Source organism: Schistocerca gregaria, chromosome 2 (assembly GCF_023897955.1).
Source record: "Schistocerca gregaria isolate iqSchGreg1 chromosome 2, iqSchGreg1.2, whole genome shotgun sequence".
NCBI classification, from domain to species: Eukaryota; Metazoa; Arthropoda; class Insecta; order Orthoptera; family Acrididae; genus Schistocerca; species Schistocerca gregaria.
Window position 1 is genome coordinate 849,698,816 of NC_064921.1, and position 16,234 is coordinate 849,715,049.

Below are 16,234 nucleotides of genomic sequence, written 5' to 3' on the forward strand. Positions count from 1 at the left end.
CACACACACACACACACACACACACACACACACACACACACACACACACAAAATGTTCATACAACCATCTGAAACTGTCAGAAAAATCCTTCTTTTGGATTTTTTTGTAGCTTACATCACAATCGCTTTTATATCTTGTCATCAAAGTTTTGACCCTTTGTGTGAATTTCTGACCAATGATTTGGTCCAGAAAAGAATTGTCTGCATTCTCCACTTCAATTAAGTCACAGCAGCTGTCCATACATAATTTGTTTTCTTCTGTGGAGGGCCACCTTTGCACACAATTTTCTCGCATTTAAAACATTCTGGAGAATGTCTAACACTTGATTTAGAGTTCTGCTCCATTGTAGTCAAACACCCACTGCTCAGCACTGCAAGCTCCCAACTAACTGGTCAAATACTCATTTTTTGTTTACAGTTGTTACTTTAAATTGCCACTAATTACTGTGTTGACATTGCTTGTGCGTCAGGAATGAAAATCACACTCAACTTTTTGGATGGGCAGCGTAAGATTACATACTATTCCAAAAGAATGGTAATTTGTATTAAGTGATTTTTCTGTTAGCTGTCGTGCCCATTTTCAAAAAAAAAAAAAAAAAAAGTTCAAATGTGTGTGAAATCTTATGGGACTTAACTGCTAAGGTCATCAGTCCCTAAGCTTACACATTACTTAACCTAAATTAACTCACACACACCCATGCCTGAGGGAGGACTCAAACCTCTGCCGGGACCAGTCGCACAGCCCATGACTGCAGCGCCTTAGACTGCTCGGCGCCCATTTTCATTTCAATTTTTCATCTACAATTTCATATCTTATCTACGATGCTTTTACACAAGTGTGTCACTCAAAAAGGTTGTTTCTGTACACCATACTAATTATTAACAGCTAAAATAAAAGACTATTTCATGTGGACAAAATAATGTTGCTATGCAATCTATCTTCTGCATCATAGCCAGCAATATTATTTAAAAGAAATGGAAAGCATACTTGTACAAAAAAAACACTATTGAGATTAGGGCACTGACTGATTAAAATTAATTTCAGAAATCATTCACAGTATCCCATCAAACTAAAGAAATCACCATCTTTCAATAATGAGGGCATACATGGTGATTTGAACTTTCCTAAAAGTAACTACGCTCTACTTATTATAAAATTCCCCCACAGCATTTTCCTGTCTACATGTTACAGCTAATCTAAGGAGCTACTGCAGGGATTTTGATACAGCTTTTGCTAATAGACAGACTGATTCACAAGGAAAGTTTGTGTGTGTCATACATATTATAAACAAGTCATCCGGCTGTAAATATTTAGTGCCGCCTGTGTGAAGCTGAGGTGGCTCACTACAGTGATTAAAATAACTTTATAGCTGATAGTTCACAAGTTGGTGTTGGTTTCCTCCAATCAGAGCCTTCAACATCATATCCTAACCATTACCTATTGTTAAACTGTCACAAAAATTGGTCATTTCACTTAAAATTTCTTGTCCCACTTTCTTTCTTTGTGTGTTTGGATCCTGAGTCTTGGGTTTGGCCCTTTTATTTTGTTTTCGTATTTCATCACACATGATACACTACTGGATTCTTCCGCACAAGACACGATTTAGCATCACATTACAGTTATTATAATCACAGAGATCACCTTAAGTTTGATAAGCTCTGCACAAAATTCCGTGAAATTTAAGTTCTGAACGCTACAATTCATCTTTGCAACTGGGTATCAGTCAAAAACTACAATCTACAGTAGAATAGTAACATAGTGCAGTGGTTAGCATTCAAACCTGGTACATAGAAGGTCATGGTTCGAATCTCATCAAATGTATTAGCTGTCTGTTTATTTCTAAATCTAAGTCTTTATTATTTTTATTCAATTCACTGGTTTAAATGTATTTTTTATTTCTAATACTTTTTAGCATCATTCCAATTGTTGTACTGACTGTTTCATTTGTTCTTATTTTTCTTCCTATCATTCTTTTTCCATTTGGAATCTGCCAGTGTCGCCTATAATCTGCAATCAAGTGCCAACAAGACTCCTCATCAGTTGGTAATGTGGCAGCTCATGCAGCCAGTGAGAGGGTACTTTGAGGTAACCATTGATCGCAAGAAATTACAGTTTGCTTTTAGCACTGAAACTGAAATTTTTCAGTCTCGAGTTTGCTTGTAGTTGTTATCTTTAACCTCCATGAACAAAGGGATTCGGATTTTAATTCTGCCTTAGATTGTTGACTGTAGTTTTCTCATATACAGTGCACATCATCATGAGGTTGTGGTTAGGTTAGGACGAGTTTAAATTCAAGACCATAAAACACTTTGCCTGCCACTGTTCAGTCACTGATCATTTAAAATTATCTATTAACAGAGCATCTCACATTTCTGCCATACCTCATGGACACTGCTTCCAACCTTGCTCCACGTTTTACATTAACATTTGTTAAGCGACTTGCCATGTTTGTGAGCCACCTACAACTGAGCAGCAGCCAGCAGCCAATGTGGCAACACTGTAGTGGCAAGCTACATGTCAACCATCAAGTAATTTTAATTGGACTATAGTATATAGTGGGAAAGGCTATTTTAAAAGCTCAAGATGCTTTAAAAATGAGTTCTCTTGTCCGTACTTTATAAAAAGAAACGGACTCTCTCTCTCTCTCTCTCTCTCTCTCTCTCTCTCTCTCTCTCTCTCTCTCTCCCCCCCCCCCCTCGCCCCCTCTCCCTGGCCCCCCTCTTGTCTGAAGAGTTGACATTTACTACTAGCAGCACTAGAAATTTTACCCCATCTCTGTTTCCACCATCTTGGTGCTATGGGGGGGGGGGGGGGGGGGGGGGAGAAAGAGAGAGAGAGAGAGAGAGAGAGAGAGAGAGAGAGAGAGAGAGAGAGAGAGAGAGAGAATATTTTTGTAATCTATACAAATGTCATGTCGCACCATACCTACATTCATTAGTGTCAGTAAAACTCAAAAATACACTTAACACACTATGAGGAAAGAGGTCATTGCACGCATGGGAAGAAACCACCTCCAATTAGCAGCTAAAGGTACCAGGCTGGGATGCGTCTCACAACCAATAATGCCATATCACTTTTCTATATGCAATACTCAGGACTGGCAGTTTTCATACTGATTTAAATGTGTTAGATGAGAAACTTACATAACAGCAAGTGACTTTGTAAAATGAACACTCAGTTTTTTTGTATATTACCAGATGTGTATTTTAAGGTTACTAATGTTCTGAATAGAAGATAACAAAATTATGATCCAGCACCCAGTGACAGAAACAACCCATTCTATGGGACCCCATTTCACCTCTGCAAACTATGAGTAGATTAATCAAAGTAGAAGTTGTATAATAAGTGACCAACCACACTTTGTAAGATTATTACACATTACTGTCAGAAGCAGACAGAATACATTACGTCATTATGCATCTATTAACATATTTTGAGTTTTATAAAATTCAAAAGTATTTAGAGACATGAAGCAGTTTCTGATGTTTCTTTCAAAATGGATAAAGTAATTAAGTATACTAACAATTCTATAATACCTTTTTACATGAAGCCAAAGCAAATGGATGATTTACTGAATTGAATTTATTGAATCTTTATTATGTTTGCCAAAAATCATCCTCGAAAATTTAATCATAGAAATGTTCAGAGTGAAAATATTTATATTCAATGACATGACAAAAAACAGTCAAATATACCGAGGTGACAAAAGTCGTGGGATACTTTCTAATATCCTGTTGGACCACCTTTTGTCCACCGTAGTGGATCAACTTGACGTAACATGAACTCAACAAGTCTCTGAAAATCCCATGCAAAAATACTGAGCCATGCTGCCTCTGGTCTTCAAACAAGCCGTGAACAACTGTGGCCTGGCGACATAGTGCACAGCCATCCATAAAAATTCCATGGTTGTTTGAGAACATGTAGTTGATGAATGGCTGTAAATGGTCTCCAAGTGTCCAAACATAAACATTTCCAGTGACAACCAGCCTTTTCCATGTAAAAACAACCCAGACTATTATGGAACCACCAGTTTGCACAGTGCCTTGTTGACGACTTGTGTCCATGGCTTCTTGGGGTTTGCACCATGCTCTAACCATACCATTAGCTCTTACCAATTGAAATTGTGACTCACCTGACCAGGTCACTGTTTTCCAGTGATCTAGGGTCCAACTTACATAGTCACATGCCCAGGACAGGCATTGCAGGTGATATCGTGCTGTTAGCAAAGGCACATCTGTCGTTTGCTGTCATTGATTTCTGTCGTTATTTCATATGGTATTGCTTGTCTGTTAGCACTGGCAACTCTACACCAACACCACTGCTCTCAGTCATTAAGTGAAGGTCTTCGATCACTGCGTTGACGGTGGTGAGATACAATGCACGAAATTTGTTAACCTCATATGTAAGTTGACTATTACATAGAAGATTACAGCAACCAGCCACTTTTTCCAATGCTATTTATTTACAACAACAGTGCCATTACAGGTTTCAAACCAAAAAGTTCATCTTCAGATGGCTAATTCATGTTTTACATTAGCTTTCGCCTTTTCTCAGCACACTCTTGACACTCTGGATCTTAGGATATATAATTCCCTAATGATTTGAAAAATGGAATGTCCCATGTGTTTAGCTCCAACTACCATTCTGCGTTCAAAGTCTTAATTTCCATCATGTGGCTATAAAGACATCACAAACCTTTTCACAAGAATCACCTGAGTACAAAAACAGTTCTGCCAATGCACTGCCCTTTTATACCCTGTGTACACCATACTACCGCCATCTGTATACCATATTTACCTAATTATAAGATGAGGGTTTTTTTTCCCCAAATTCATCATTCGAAAACTGTGTTGCTGTGGTAAATGTTTTTACAGTATTTTCACTTTCAATCTACAAATGAAGTTTTGGCTGGAGTTCCAAAGGGTAGAGCTTAGCAAACAATGCATCCATTCGAATAGACTCGAGGTTTCCTGACACGCATAAAACATTTGATATAGTATTTATCTTATTTGATCTGTCACATGACATTTGACTCATGGTGCTAGTGCAATGGATGGATATGTGAGAAACTAATGAAGTATAGACCACAACAGTCTAATGCGCTGCTTAAAAAATTGACAATTTTGTGAGACATAGAAGGAAACAGCTACACTACGTACTTTGGTTTTTTTTAACATCTACCATGTTTAAGCTGCAGTTTGCCTGAATCCATTTGTACTCAAAATGAACTGACTTTAAAATTGGCCAAATACTCAACAGTGTCCTACACTTCTGCAGGAGACACAAAGTCTCGACTAGGGGCCAGTGGAGTGCTTATGAGTTTCAAGCAGTAATGTTGCCGACGCTCGCCATGAGGTACGATGCAAATGAAAGGGGATGTGTCAGCTGCTGGTTCTACTCTGCCAATGGAGGAGCAGAGCACAGACACTATGTTTTTGTAGCAAAATACACTAACATTCTCATGTCAGTATAGAAGCAAAGTCTGCTGTGTGTTCAAGAAACAATCATATTCAGAAGAAACAGCCAAATATTTGCGACAAAGATGATACAAGTTTCACAGTTGCCCTGTTAGAATGGTGACAACAATAATTAAAAATAGCAGTACCACAGATGACAGGCTAAGTGAAAGAGGCTGTGAAGATACAAATTAATGTAAAAAAATTCTTTTGTTTATTTTATTTCTCTTTGTATTATCAAAAGGAGACAACCAATAAATGGTATAAATTTAGAATAGGTGTAATGGTAACCGTTTAGGCAGATACTTTACATCAATAAATGTTTGTAATTTTTCTGAAGAGACCTCTTACAAAAGGGTGGGTCACCTTAAACTCGCGTAAATTAGAGATGGGTCATTTGCGAAGTAACGGGTCCAAAGGAATGGTTCACCAAGATAAACGGAAGGAGTGATGAACAAATTGTAAGGAACTGTCTCTCACAGTTCACTTTGGTCACGGCTTTCTACTTATAGTTCCCGGGAATGGGAAACATTCGGTCTCATTCCAGCCTCAGTCCCGTTCCCGTCTGTCTTGGTCTGTTTCCCTGGGCCGGCCTCATCTTCATCGCTTGGCCAATAGTCGCAGTTCCACTGCCGACTTCTCCTAGTTAGTTCAGTATCGAGTTGTTGTTCGTATAGTTCATTGCGCACGCCCTTTCTAGATCTGTTTCAAACTTTTCTTGAACTCTGGATTTCTGGTACTTTTCGTATTCTATTCAGCGTCCACAACCGGCAATTAAAATGTATTTTATAATTACATAAATTATACAAAATTATGTCGTATGAAATACATACATCTTTCCAAGTAACAAAAGGGCACATCCGCTTACTTCATTATTTCAATAAGCAGCAGAAGACATACTTATAAAAAGACAAGTTTTTATTATTACATATGCAAAGGAAGTTGGCACGACACACATGAGTTGCTATTTTCCATCTCTTTTCAATCTAAGGTAAAACAGCATGTTCTTTGTTATGGAAGACTGACAAACAACCGAGTGAAGCCCGCGTACCATAATCAAGTGTCTGGTCTCTTATTTTGTAAAGAGAAATATGACATCATTAACATTATTATTTCTGTGGTATAGTGTGGTGCACGAAAAAGTGGCCCAAGTACTAGAGTGCTCACTGTCACCCATCAATCATCTATTGATTCGAGGTTCTTGTTTGCATTAGCTAATTTGTTATTTCTTTACTGCCTAATTATTACATTTATTCTTCTTGCAGCGATCACCAAAATGTGCAAATGTGCGAGCAGTCTGTACTCGTGGCCAGTTTTTCATGCGCCACCTTATATTATTTCACTGTGCTACAGTTGGCTAAACCACAGAAATTACTTCCACAAGTGTGTGAGAATTCTGTAATGAATAAAAACTCTGTACTCCGGGGGGGTGGGGTGGGGGTGGGGGTGGGGGGGGGGGAAGCAAGTGCCACCTCTTGGCACCTTCCAGCCTTCACTCACCTATGCTACTAATATTTAAATTTTTCGTAAAAGCCATATACCATCCACAAATGAACAGTGAACGAGTAAAAATGAACGGTTCCCAGAAAAGAGTGATCACCAGTGAACTAGTTCCCAAGGATGAACGAGTTTACCCATCTCTAGCATAAATATGGTTTCTGCGCGTCACTATCCCATGACTTGTCGCCTCGGTATATGCTGAGGTAATCTAGATTCTTTTTCTATCTGTTCAAAGCATTAATTTCGGTTTCATCATGTAGTTGTATTAGGGATGATTGTTACCAGATGCTATGATTTTACTTTATGTAGCAGCAAGTGTTTGGGGCCATACTCAGTTCCAGTGATAGGTTCATCCCCAACAGTCCTCCTATCGGTACTACAATATTTTGAAAAAGACTGCTACTCACTGCATAGAGGCGACATGGAGTCACAGACAGGCATACTGAGACTATCTGCAAACCAATGTCTTATCCATATGGTGAGCAGCAGTCTACCTGTTTTCATAATATTGTTGTTATTCCACCTTGGGTGGTTTTTTTTTTTTTTTCCTCCTCTAGCACATCGGGATACTGAGACATGCAAATGTAAAGCACATGTAACCACTTACCACTGACTTATCCCTCGAACTACACAATTATTTTATTACAAAGGATCACTCTAAACTTCTGGGAAAGAATGAAATGTTATGCTGTGTTGAAGTCTTTAAAACATTCTCATTCACATTATAAGCAGTTATCAATGCCTTAGACCACTTTGCGAGGTTGGCACTATATGCATCTCACGTGAAAATTTTTGCGAATACATCACAGGCAGACAAAGCTACTTCTGGGAAGTCAAAGTGATGCTAACCAACATTTGGTAGAGCACTTTCCCATGAAAGGCAAAAGTCCCAAGTTTGAGTCTCAGTCAAGTGCACAGCTCTAATCTTCCTGGAAGTTTCATTCTCTTTCACTGTTAATGGTGAGAAAATCACAGTGGCCAGAATTTCAAAGTAAGTGCACAACAGTCAAAGTTGACATCTTCAGGAAATTTTTGTTGTCTCTATTACGTGAGCTAAATTTCACAACAGAACCTGATCACAAAAAGACATCTAAAGTGGCACACTGGTTAAGACATTGGACTCCTTCAGGAGAGGTGCACTTCTCATCTTAAAATCTCCACCCATTCTGAGGTTTTCAGTGGGTCCCTAAATCACTTAAGGCAAATGAGAGGACAGTTCCTTTGAAAACATACAACCTATTTCGTTCTTCATCCTTCGACAATCTTCACATTTCTAATGGCCTCATTGTTGGCAAGGTATTAAACCTTAGTCTTCCTACCTACATTCATTCATTCCTTCCTTCCTTCCTAGGCTCACACTTGGGCCTTTTGTCTGCGGGTGTGGAACTTTATTCACCTGCAGGGAAAGAAATGCCCTGCTTGTCCACTATCTTCACTTATGTTGTGCCACTAGGGAATATTTGGGGATATGACTTAATTTGACTAGGTCAAACTCCTTCATTCATATATTGTTGGTATCTAGTATCCTGAAAATAGATTCTGAGCCAAAACTTTAGTTCCCGAACATGTGATATATATCCAGGAGGGGACTGCCACGGGGGAGGTGACCATGGGAAAAAGACTGAATAACCAACAAACGGGGCTAGGAACACCAGAAGTTTGAATGTTAAAGGAAAAAAAGAAAATGTGAAAAAGGAAATACTAAAGCTCGATCTAAACATAGCCGGTCCCAAAGAATTGACACCACATATATAATTAAGGTTACAACAGCCAATGATCTATTCAGTGCAGATGCACACCGAGCTTTAACTCTTATTGGAATCGGCGAGATGCCACGAGTAGTGAGGCTAATGAGCATGGGCACTACATCAATAGTGTGTGATAGAAGGTCAGAATCCGTGTCTGACAGGAGGCATGCTACAGCAGTCTGTGCAGTTGTGCAAAGCCACTGTGCCAGTGTCGTGTAGTGGTTAACGCCTCTGTGTAGAGAGCAGAAGACCCATGTTCGAATCTCTGTGTTGGTACAAATTTCCATTCGTCACTTCAGTCTCCATACATACAGATATGTCTGGAACCAGACAGTGCCATTTGATTCAAGCACCTACACCTGGGTTTCAGGTGACTCCTCTGTTTCATCCGATACAAAGGTGTTATCTGAATACAGCTGGAAGGTGTATGCAAAGCTGTTCCAAGTTTGGGGGAAACACCAAGTGGGCTGACACAAATGGGAATTTGGACTGAGGAGGGAGGTGTAACAGGGTAGTAAGTGCAGTTGTGCATATCCACTGTGCCACAGTGGCTTAGTGGATATTGTGTCTGCCTAGTGAGCAGGAAATCTGGATTCAAATCCCAACCTCAGCATAAATTTTCATTTGTTGTTCCAGTTCTGTATATATAAATCATAGACATAGAGAAAAGTGAGGATAACTTGTTACCTTTACCATTTGAAGGAAGGAAGATACAGATCTTTATGTTCCCTCTATGAGTCCTCAGTGTCCTCAATGAAACCATCCTGACATTCGTCTTTAGTGGTATGGGGAACTACAGAGAATATTAAGCCATCACCTCAATGTGCAAGAAAATATTTTAAAACTGGTTTACTGGACAGGGAACTTAATTGCTGCCAAATGGAGTTCAGTGCCTTAACAGCTACACTACCTTTATGCAACACTGGACTTTCAGAATTCTCTCACTCACTCACACACACACACACACACACACACACACACACACACACACACACACACACACACAATTAAACATTACCTGTGTCTTAAATCAGTTATGTCTGGTGCGAAATTTATATCCCCTGATATTAGAATGATACATGCAGGACTGCCATGTAAGTCAGCAAAGCGCCGAATAGACTGCCGAAGTTTCTCATCTGCTGCATTTTTACATGTAGATGCAACATGGATCAGGTTCACCTAATGCAACAGACAAGTACATACATGTCTGAGAAACATAATGCATAACTAAGGAATTTGTCACAGACCATCAGTTACAAATTAAGGTAAAATGTTCATATCATTAGGATAGTGCTTGTTAATCAGAGCTTGCTTCAACTAAGCTTGGAAATCAAATATGGAAAGGTCATTTAAGGAAAAAGATACCACCACCCTACTCAAAAAGTCAAGTAAAGGCCACATCGGATTCTGGGGGTAGCCAACTAGGAGGCAGCAACAAATCTGAATGTTTGCAATCCAATACTCACTGACACATAAAAAGTAGATTCAACACAATCAAATAAACTACATAGAAATGTGCAATATAAATTCACTACTTAAGACTGCAAAATTCAAGAATTTCACTTACAAATTTAATGAATCAAATTTTAACGTGTGTGTGTGTGTGTGTGTGTGTGTGTGTGTGTGTGTGTGTGTGTGTAACAGAAGAAGACAAGTTCACATTACAAGGATGCAGAATTCATAGTGGGACACCAGGACAGAATGTTATGAAGGAATGTCCCCAATAAGGAACAGAATTTACAGGAAATATAAAAATAATAGATTCAAAAATTGATTTTCAAGCAACATTGCCCAGAATTTCAAACATAAATTTTAAAACAATGAATAAAACTTATGTAATGATAAAAGCTCATTCTCCTACAAATGAAACAAAAATGAACAAAAATTAATTTAGGGACCTTTCAAACAAACTGAACAGAAGAAATAAGAAATAAAAGGAATGAAAAAATGTTACTGGGAGACTAGCGGCCAGTTGGGAAAACAAAAGAAATATAAAGATATAACAAATTCAGAGTGCACATAACTTTGCAACCAAGAATGCCAAAGACTTTTAGAGCTCTGCAGAGAACACAACCTTATATCTAAACCAACGTAATTCATGAGGAAGCCAAATAAGTTTAAAACGTGGAAACATCCAAACTGGAGGAAGGGAGAATGGCAGCTAGATCATGTCTGTATATTTTGAATGAAATGATCCACACTTTCTGCAAAATACTTTTTTATCATATGTCACGAGTGGTTTCACATTCATTGAAGATGCATCCTCAGGTGATTAACAAGTCATAGTGGAAAAGTAATGTCTTAGAGCTACTCCATATCATTCACGTCAAGTTATAAACAAATACCACACTAAAAGCAGTAGTTCGTAGTACTGCCTTGTCTATTGCCATTCAACCCATCTTCCCTATTTGTGGCACAATTCTGCTATGCCCTCCATTTTAACTATGGACTTTAAATTAGCTATTTGTTTATAACTTGACAAGAATGATGGGAAGTGGATCTAAGGCAGTGACTATTCTTCTATGACTTGTTAAAAAGAATCTCTATCACCTTAAAATGCGTCTTCAATTGATACAAAACTGGTCACGAGTTGTAATAAAAACTATCTTACAGATAATGTGGATCATTTCACTCAAAATTCAGAAACTTAGCTGTGATTGCCTGCAATTTTAAACAACATGCATGTGTGTACAGAAAAAAAAAAATCATAAGGAAATTTACAATGTTTCTTGAGAAGAGTAGAGAGAGGCTCAGATCGCTACATGGTTAAAATTCAAGTCAAAGCTACATTAAAGAAAAAGAATGGAAAAATCAATTAAACAAATAGGAGTTTCAGCTTCTATCAGCTAATTAAAACCAACCATTAGGTTAACATGTGATCTAGAATAACTGGTATCAAGTCTCAAACAAAAGCCAAGAATCTAACTCCTTTGAAACAACGAACAAAAAAGTCACAGTGCCCCCCAGAATTCCATGAAGAAGGATGCCAACCAGGGTTTAAATTTTCAGACACACAAAACAAAACAAAATGGCATCAACCTAAAAAAGAAATGAAAAAATTCACACAAAACGTTAAGAGAATCAAGAGCAGATTTCATAAAGAGAAAATAAACTGTATAGAAAATAAATACAACAAAATCAATTCTAGCAACTATTACAAAAACTGGGAAAACAACTACGAAAGTAAGAGCCCTCATGCTAATACTGAAAGATGAAGATGGAAAACGGTACACAGTAAAAAAATGCTGAAATCGTGGCAAAGGCATTTAATGAACTTTTGAAGGGCAAAAAACAAACAATTCTTCCAGATCAAAGTAAAAACCCCAATAAAGCCAAACCTTACAAATTAATCCCACCAACTTTGCAAGTAGTAAAAAAGCTCACTAACAACAACAAAATTAAAAAATGTGGAGAAGATCATGTTTCTCTTGAAATTTGGAAATATTCAAAATAACAGTCAAAACCATCTTACCCATGGAGTTAAAATTTTGTATGACTGAACCGTTACCTGAATATTAGACCACAGCCACCACCCTTCGACAACACTAAACACAAAGGGGGGATAAGAGAAATCCACACAATTACAGAGGAATCTCTCTCCTAGACTGCAAATGCAATATTTAATCCAAGGATTCTACAGAGAAGGAACAACTGCAACAGGAATTTGTAGAATACCAGGGAAGTTTCAGACCATGGAGAAGCAGTGTAAAGCAGGCCATTAGTTTAAAATTAATTAACACATACTACACAAAATGGAACACACCTCTGGCAGTAACATTTACAGACTTTAAGAAGGCATATAATTGTCTCCATAGACCTTCAGTACTAAAAATTCTGAGGACTGTAGGACTTCACCTAAACTACTAATTAAACTAACAGAGGTTATTCTAACCAACAAGAAATCAAATATCAAGTTTAGATGAGAAATTCTTGAGCACCTCCTCATAAAACTGAGCTTAAGACAAGGCATCTATCACTATTATTATTATTATTCAACTGCGCACTGAAATACATAATGAGAGAATGGTACAAGGGTAACACAATGAACATGTGAACTGGAAGTGCAAAGAATAACTTTGAACTGCTGGGATTTGCTGCTGATCTTGCCCTCCCAGCCAATAATGTTAAATAACCCAGATGAGAAATTAATCACTACAAGAAACAGCAAAGAAAATCAACCTTAGAATACCATTTGAAAAGTCTTGTTCTCACAATCTCTGTGGGAGCAATTAAGTAGGGGACAGTATATTCCTTGAGTATAATTTAAAACTGGTTCTTGAAACTTTCTTAGTAGATTTTCTCGGGATAGTTTAAGTCTATCTTGAAAAAATCTGCCAGTTTAATTCTTTCGACATCTCTGTGAGAAACTCCCTTGGGACAGACAGACCTTTACCATTTGTGCTGCCTTCTCAGGATGCATTCAATATCCCTTGCTAGTCCTATTTGGTACAGGTCCCACACACATGAACAGTATTCTAGTATGGGTCACATGAATGATTTGTAAGCAGTCTTCTTTGTAGACAGATTGCATTTCCACAGTATTCTACCACTAAATCAAAGTCTACTACCTGCTTTACCTACTTGGAAGCAAATTTACAGTAAAACAACAGGAAATCAAAACTATTGAAAAATTCATATATTTGAATGAAATCATGAAATACAACCTAAATGAGAACCCAACATGGAAATTAGAATGAAAAACTGAACAAATTAAGTTATGTTACCTAAAACACACAATTAAAAAATGCATTAGTAGCTGCAAAATTAAAACATTGTGAAACAGTTACACAACCAGAAATAACATATGCAACTGAAACTTCTTCAAAACTACAACTATAGCAAAAACTGACAATAACCAAGAAAGAATAATAATTAGGACATGAACAAATAAACAATATTAAGTAAATTAGCATTGGAGAATAGCTTCAAATGAAACAGGATACATGAAAATAGGACCAATAAAGAGCATGATCAGGAAGAAACACACCTCATTCTTTGGAAATATAATGGGAAAGCAGAGAACGTAACTAGCACAAAAATTATATAAAAAATTGTGAATAGTAAAGCAACAGTAAATGGATTACAGAGATTAAGGAACAATAAGATAATTCGAAATTACTGTATATGACCAAAAAACAAAACAGTCAAAACCAAAATACTGTAAGATGCACAAATTAGACTACAAAGACCAATACAAAGACTACAGGAAATGAAGAAAATGAAATTATCTGGAAGAATCAAATATTGGACAGACAGGAGAGTAATAACCCATTTATATAATTAAAAATTATAAAAATCGTCTTATAAACACTGCATTCTTTAACTGTATTAATGAATTATTATTTAACTTAATTGTATTATTGAATAACAACTCCTTTGTGTAACAGGCTCGAGTTGTCAAATACATGCCATAAAATAATAATGTAATAACAGGACAATCTGGGCAAATAGAACAATGACAGGATGCTTCAGCAGTCACCACAAAGGCAGTAATAAACCAATAAGAATGTTCTCTTGCTATCTTTTGTTTTTATACAGTAAACAGTCAGATTTATGTCTGCACCCATGACCATATTTCCTGCACTCCTGTATTTCTAGTACAGCAATCAGTTACCAGGAAATCAATATCATTACTACTAGCAATTTTTCTAAATAATTCATCATTATTCTCTCTTGCCTTTCTTCCACTTATTTCCCGTTCTCATATCTGCAAATTATTCATATTTTCTTTTCTCTTGCCAAAACTATCTTCCAATGGCACCTTGAAATTCAGTCAGCCAAGCTTCATCTAGGATCATGCTGCTCTTACCAATTGTTTAGAAAAGTTTCTTGTCAAAACAAACCCATACTCTCCCCCAACGTATTGCTCTGTCTTATCTACCCCATCAACCCTACTGCAAATTTTACGAGTTCTGGTAGCAGCTACTTCTCTTTTCAAAAGAATACCCAACTATTCCAGGACTACCCCTCACTCACCACAATAGCATGGTCAGTTCTGCATTTTCCTCTATTACAGTACTCTCTTACTCTGATAGAAAATTCTATTTCTCACTCTCGATATTCAGTATTTTCTTCCAAATCGTAAAGAAAATTACACACATTTACCACCAAAATATCTCCCAGGAATTGGGAACATTTTCCAAGCCATAACTATTGCGCAAAGTAGGCAACACTCAACAATTAAACCTCCAAAAGCAAAAAATGAAATCCTGTTTGTACTCAAAACAATATTTATGTTTCAATCAATTTATTTTTGAAACTTCCTGACAGATTAAAACTGTGTGCCCGACCGAGACTCGAACTCGGGACCTTTGCCTTTCGCAGGCAAGTGCTCTACCATCTGAGCTACCGAAGCACGACTCACGCCCGGTACTCACAGCTTTACTTCTGCCAGTATCTCGTCTCCTACCTTCCAAACTTTACAGAAGCTCTCCTGTGAAACTTGCAGAACTGCAAGCATATATTTCTCTCTCTCTCTCTCTCTCTCTCTCTCTCTCTCGATTCCTTATTTCAGAGATACTGACAAATGACAAGTCCAGAAAGCAGAGAAATTTCAGCAGATATATTTACATTACCTGGGCATCATTAAGCTCTTTAACAATTTGATTATTTTCTTTCTTGACATCACAAACTACTAGGAACTCCGCCTCTCTGTAACCTTTGAAGAACCGGTCTCTAATGACCTGCACCACTGCCACTGCTGAACGGCCTTTTGGGACCTGAAACAGGGATTCAAAGGTGGCAATACTGAAGTGAAATTTAATCTTCAGGGCTAGCTAGGCTTACTGCAAAACTCCACCTTGAACAGTTGTTAAGTTCAGTAGAAGCTGGCAGTATACAGCATTTAACAAGTAGCACTACTTCATAACCCTTACAGTAAGTTAACAACACATTCAATAAATACAGCCCACCTGACAATTTTCAATGTCCCAAAAGACCCCAACAGGTGGCAGAAAGCGAGGGATAGCGTGCAGTGGCACCATCTGATAAGCACGGTGCCTACACGGTAGGGGCGATGCTGGCCCTGATGAGTCATCGGAGTCCTGACTAAAGCACAACGTTGCACTGGCTGACACCGGTCGTAACCACTGAGGACCTGAGGCTGCTTCAGCTGCTCCATCACCACCTTCATCCAGGCACAAGGACTCCTGCCGAGGTTTAGCTGCCGCATATAAAAGAACAGAATAGTGTGAATAGTTTCAGCCTTCTACAAATTAAAACAAAATATTGATAAGAAAACATTGCAGGAAATTCTGTGAAATATTGGAAAATATGAAACTTCCTGGCAGATTAAAACTGTGTGCCGAACCGAGACTCGAACTCGGGACCTTTGCCTTTCGTTGGCAAGTGCTCTACCAACTGAGCTGCCCAAGCACGACTCACACCCCGTCCTCACAGCTTTACTTCTACCAGTACCTCGTCTCCTACCTTCCAAACTTTACAGAAGCTCTCCTGCGAAACTTTTTTTATTGGAAAATATCATTAAAGATTTGTTTTATACATGGGCATGAATAAAAAAATAGAAAATG

At 37.9% G+C, this 16,234-nt stretch overlaps 1 protein-coding gene across 2 annotated transcripts in view; it reads right to left on the reverse strand.

The window, feature by feature from the left end:
• Positions 1 to 16,234, reverse strand: part of LOC126335218 (meiosis regulator and mRNA stability factor 1) — a 219,294-nt gene that overhangs the window by 185,435 nt on the left and 17,625 nt on the right. For both annotated transcript variants that reach the window (XM_049998246.1, XM_049998245.1), the window contains 3 exons: positions 15,617 to 15,867; positions 15,281 to 15,424; positions 9,724 to 9,884 (listed from right to left, as the gene is read on the reverse strand). In XM_049998246.1, coding sequence (XP_049854203.1) covers positions 9,724 to 9,884; positions 15,281 to 15,424; positions 15,617 to 15,867 — 556 coding nt within the window. The remainder of the gene's footprint in view (positions 1 to 9,723; positions 9,885 to 15,280; positions 15,425 to 15,616; positions 15,868 to 16,234) is intronic.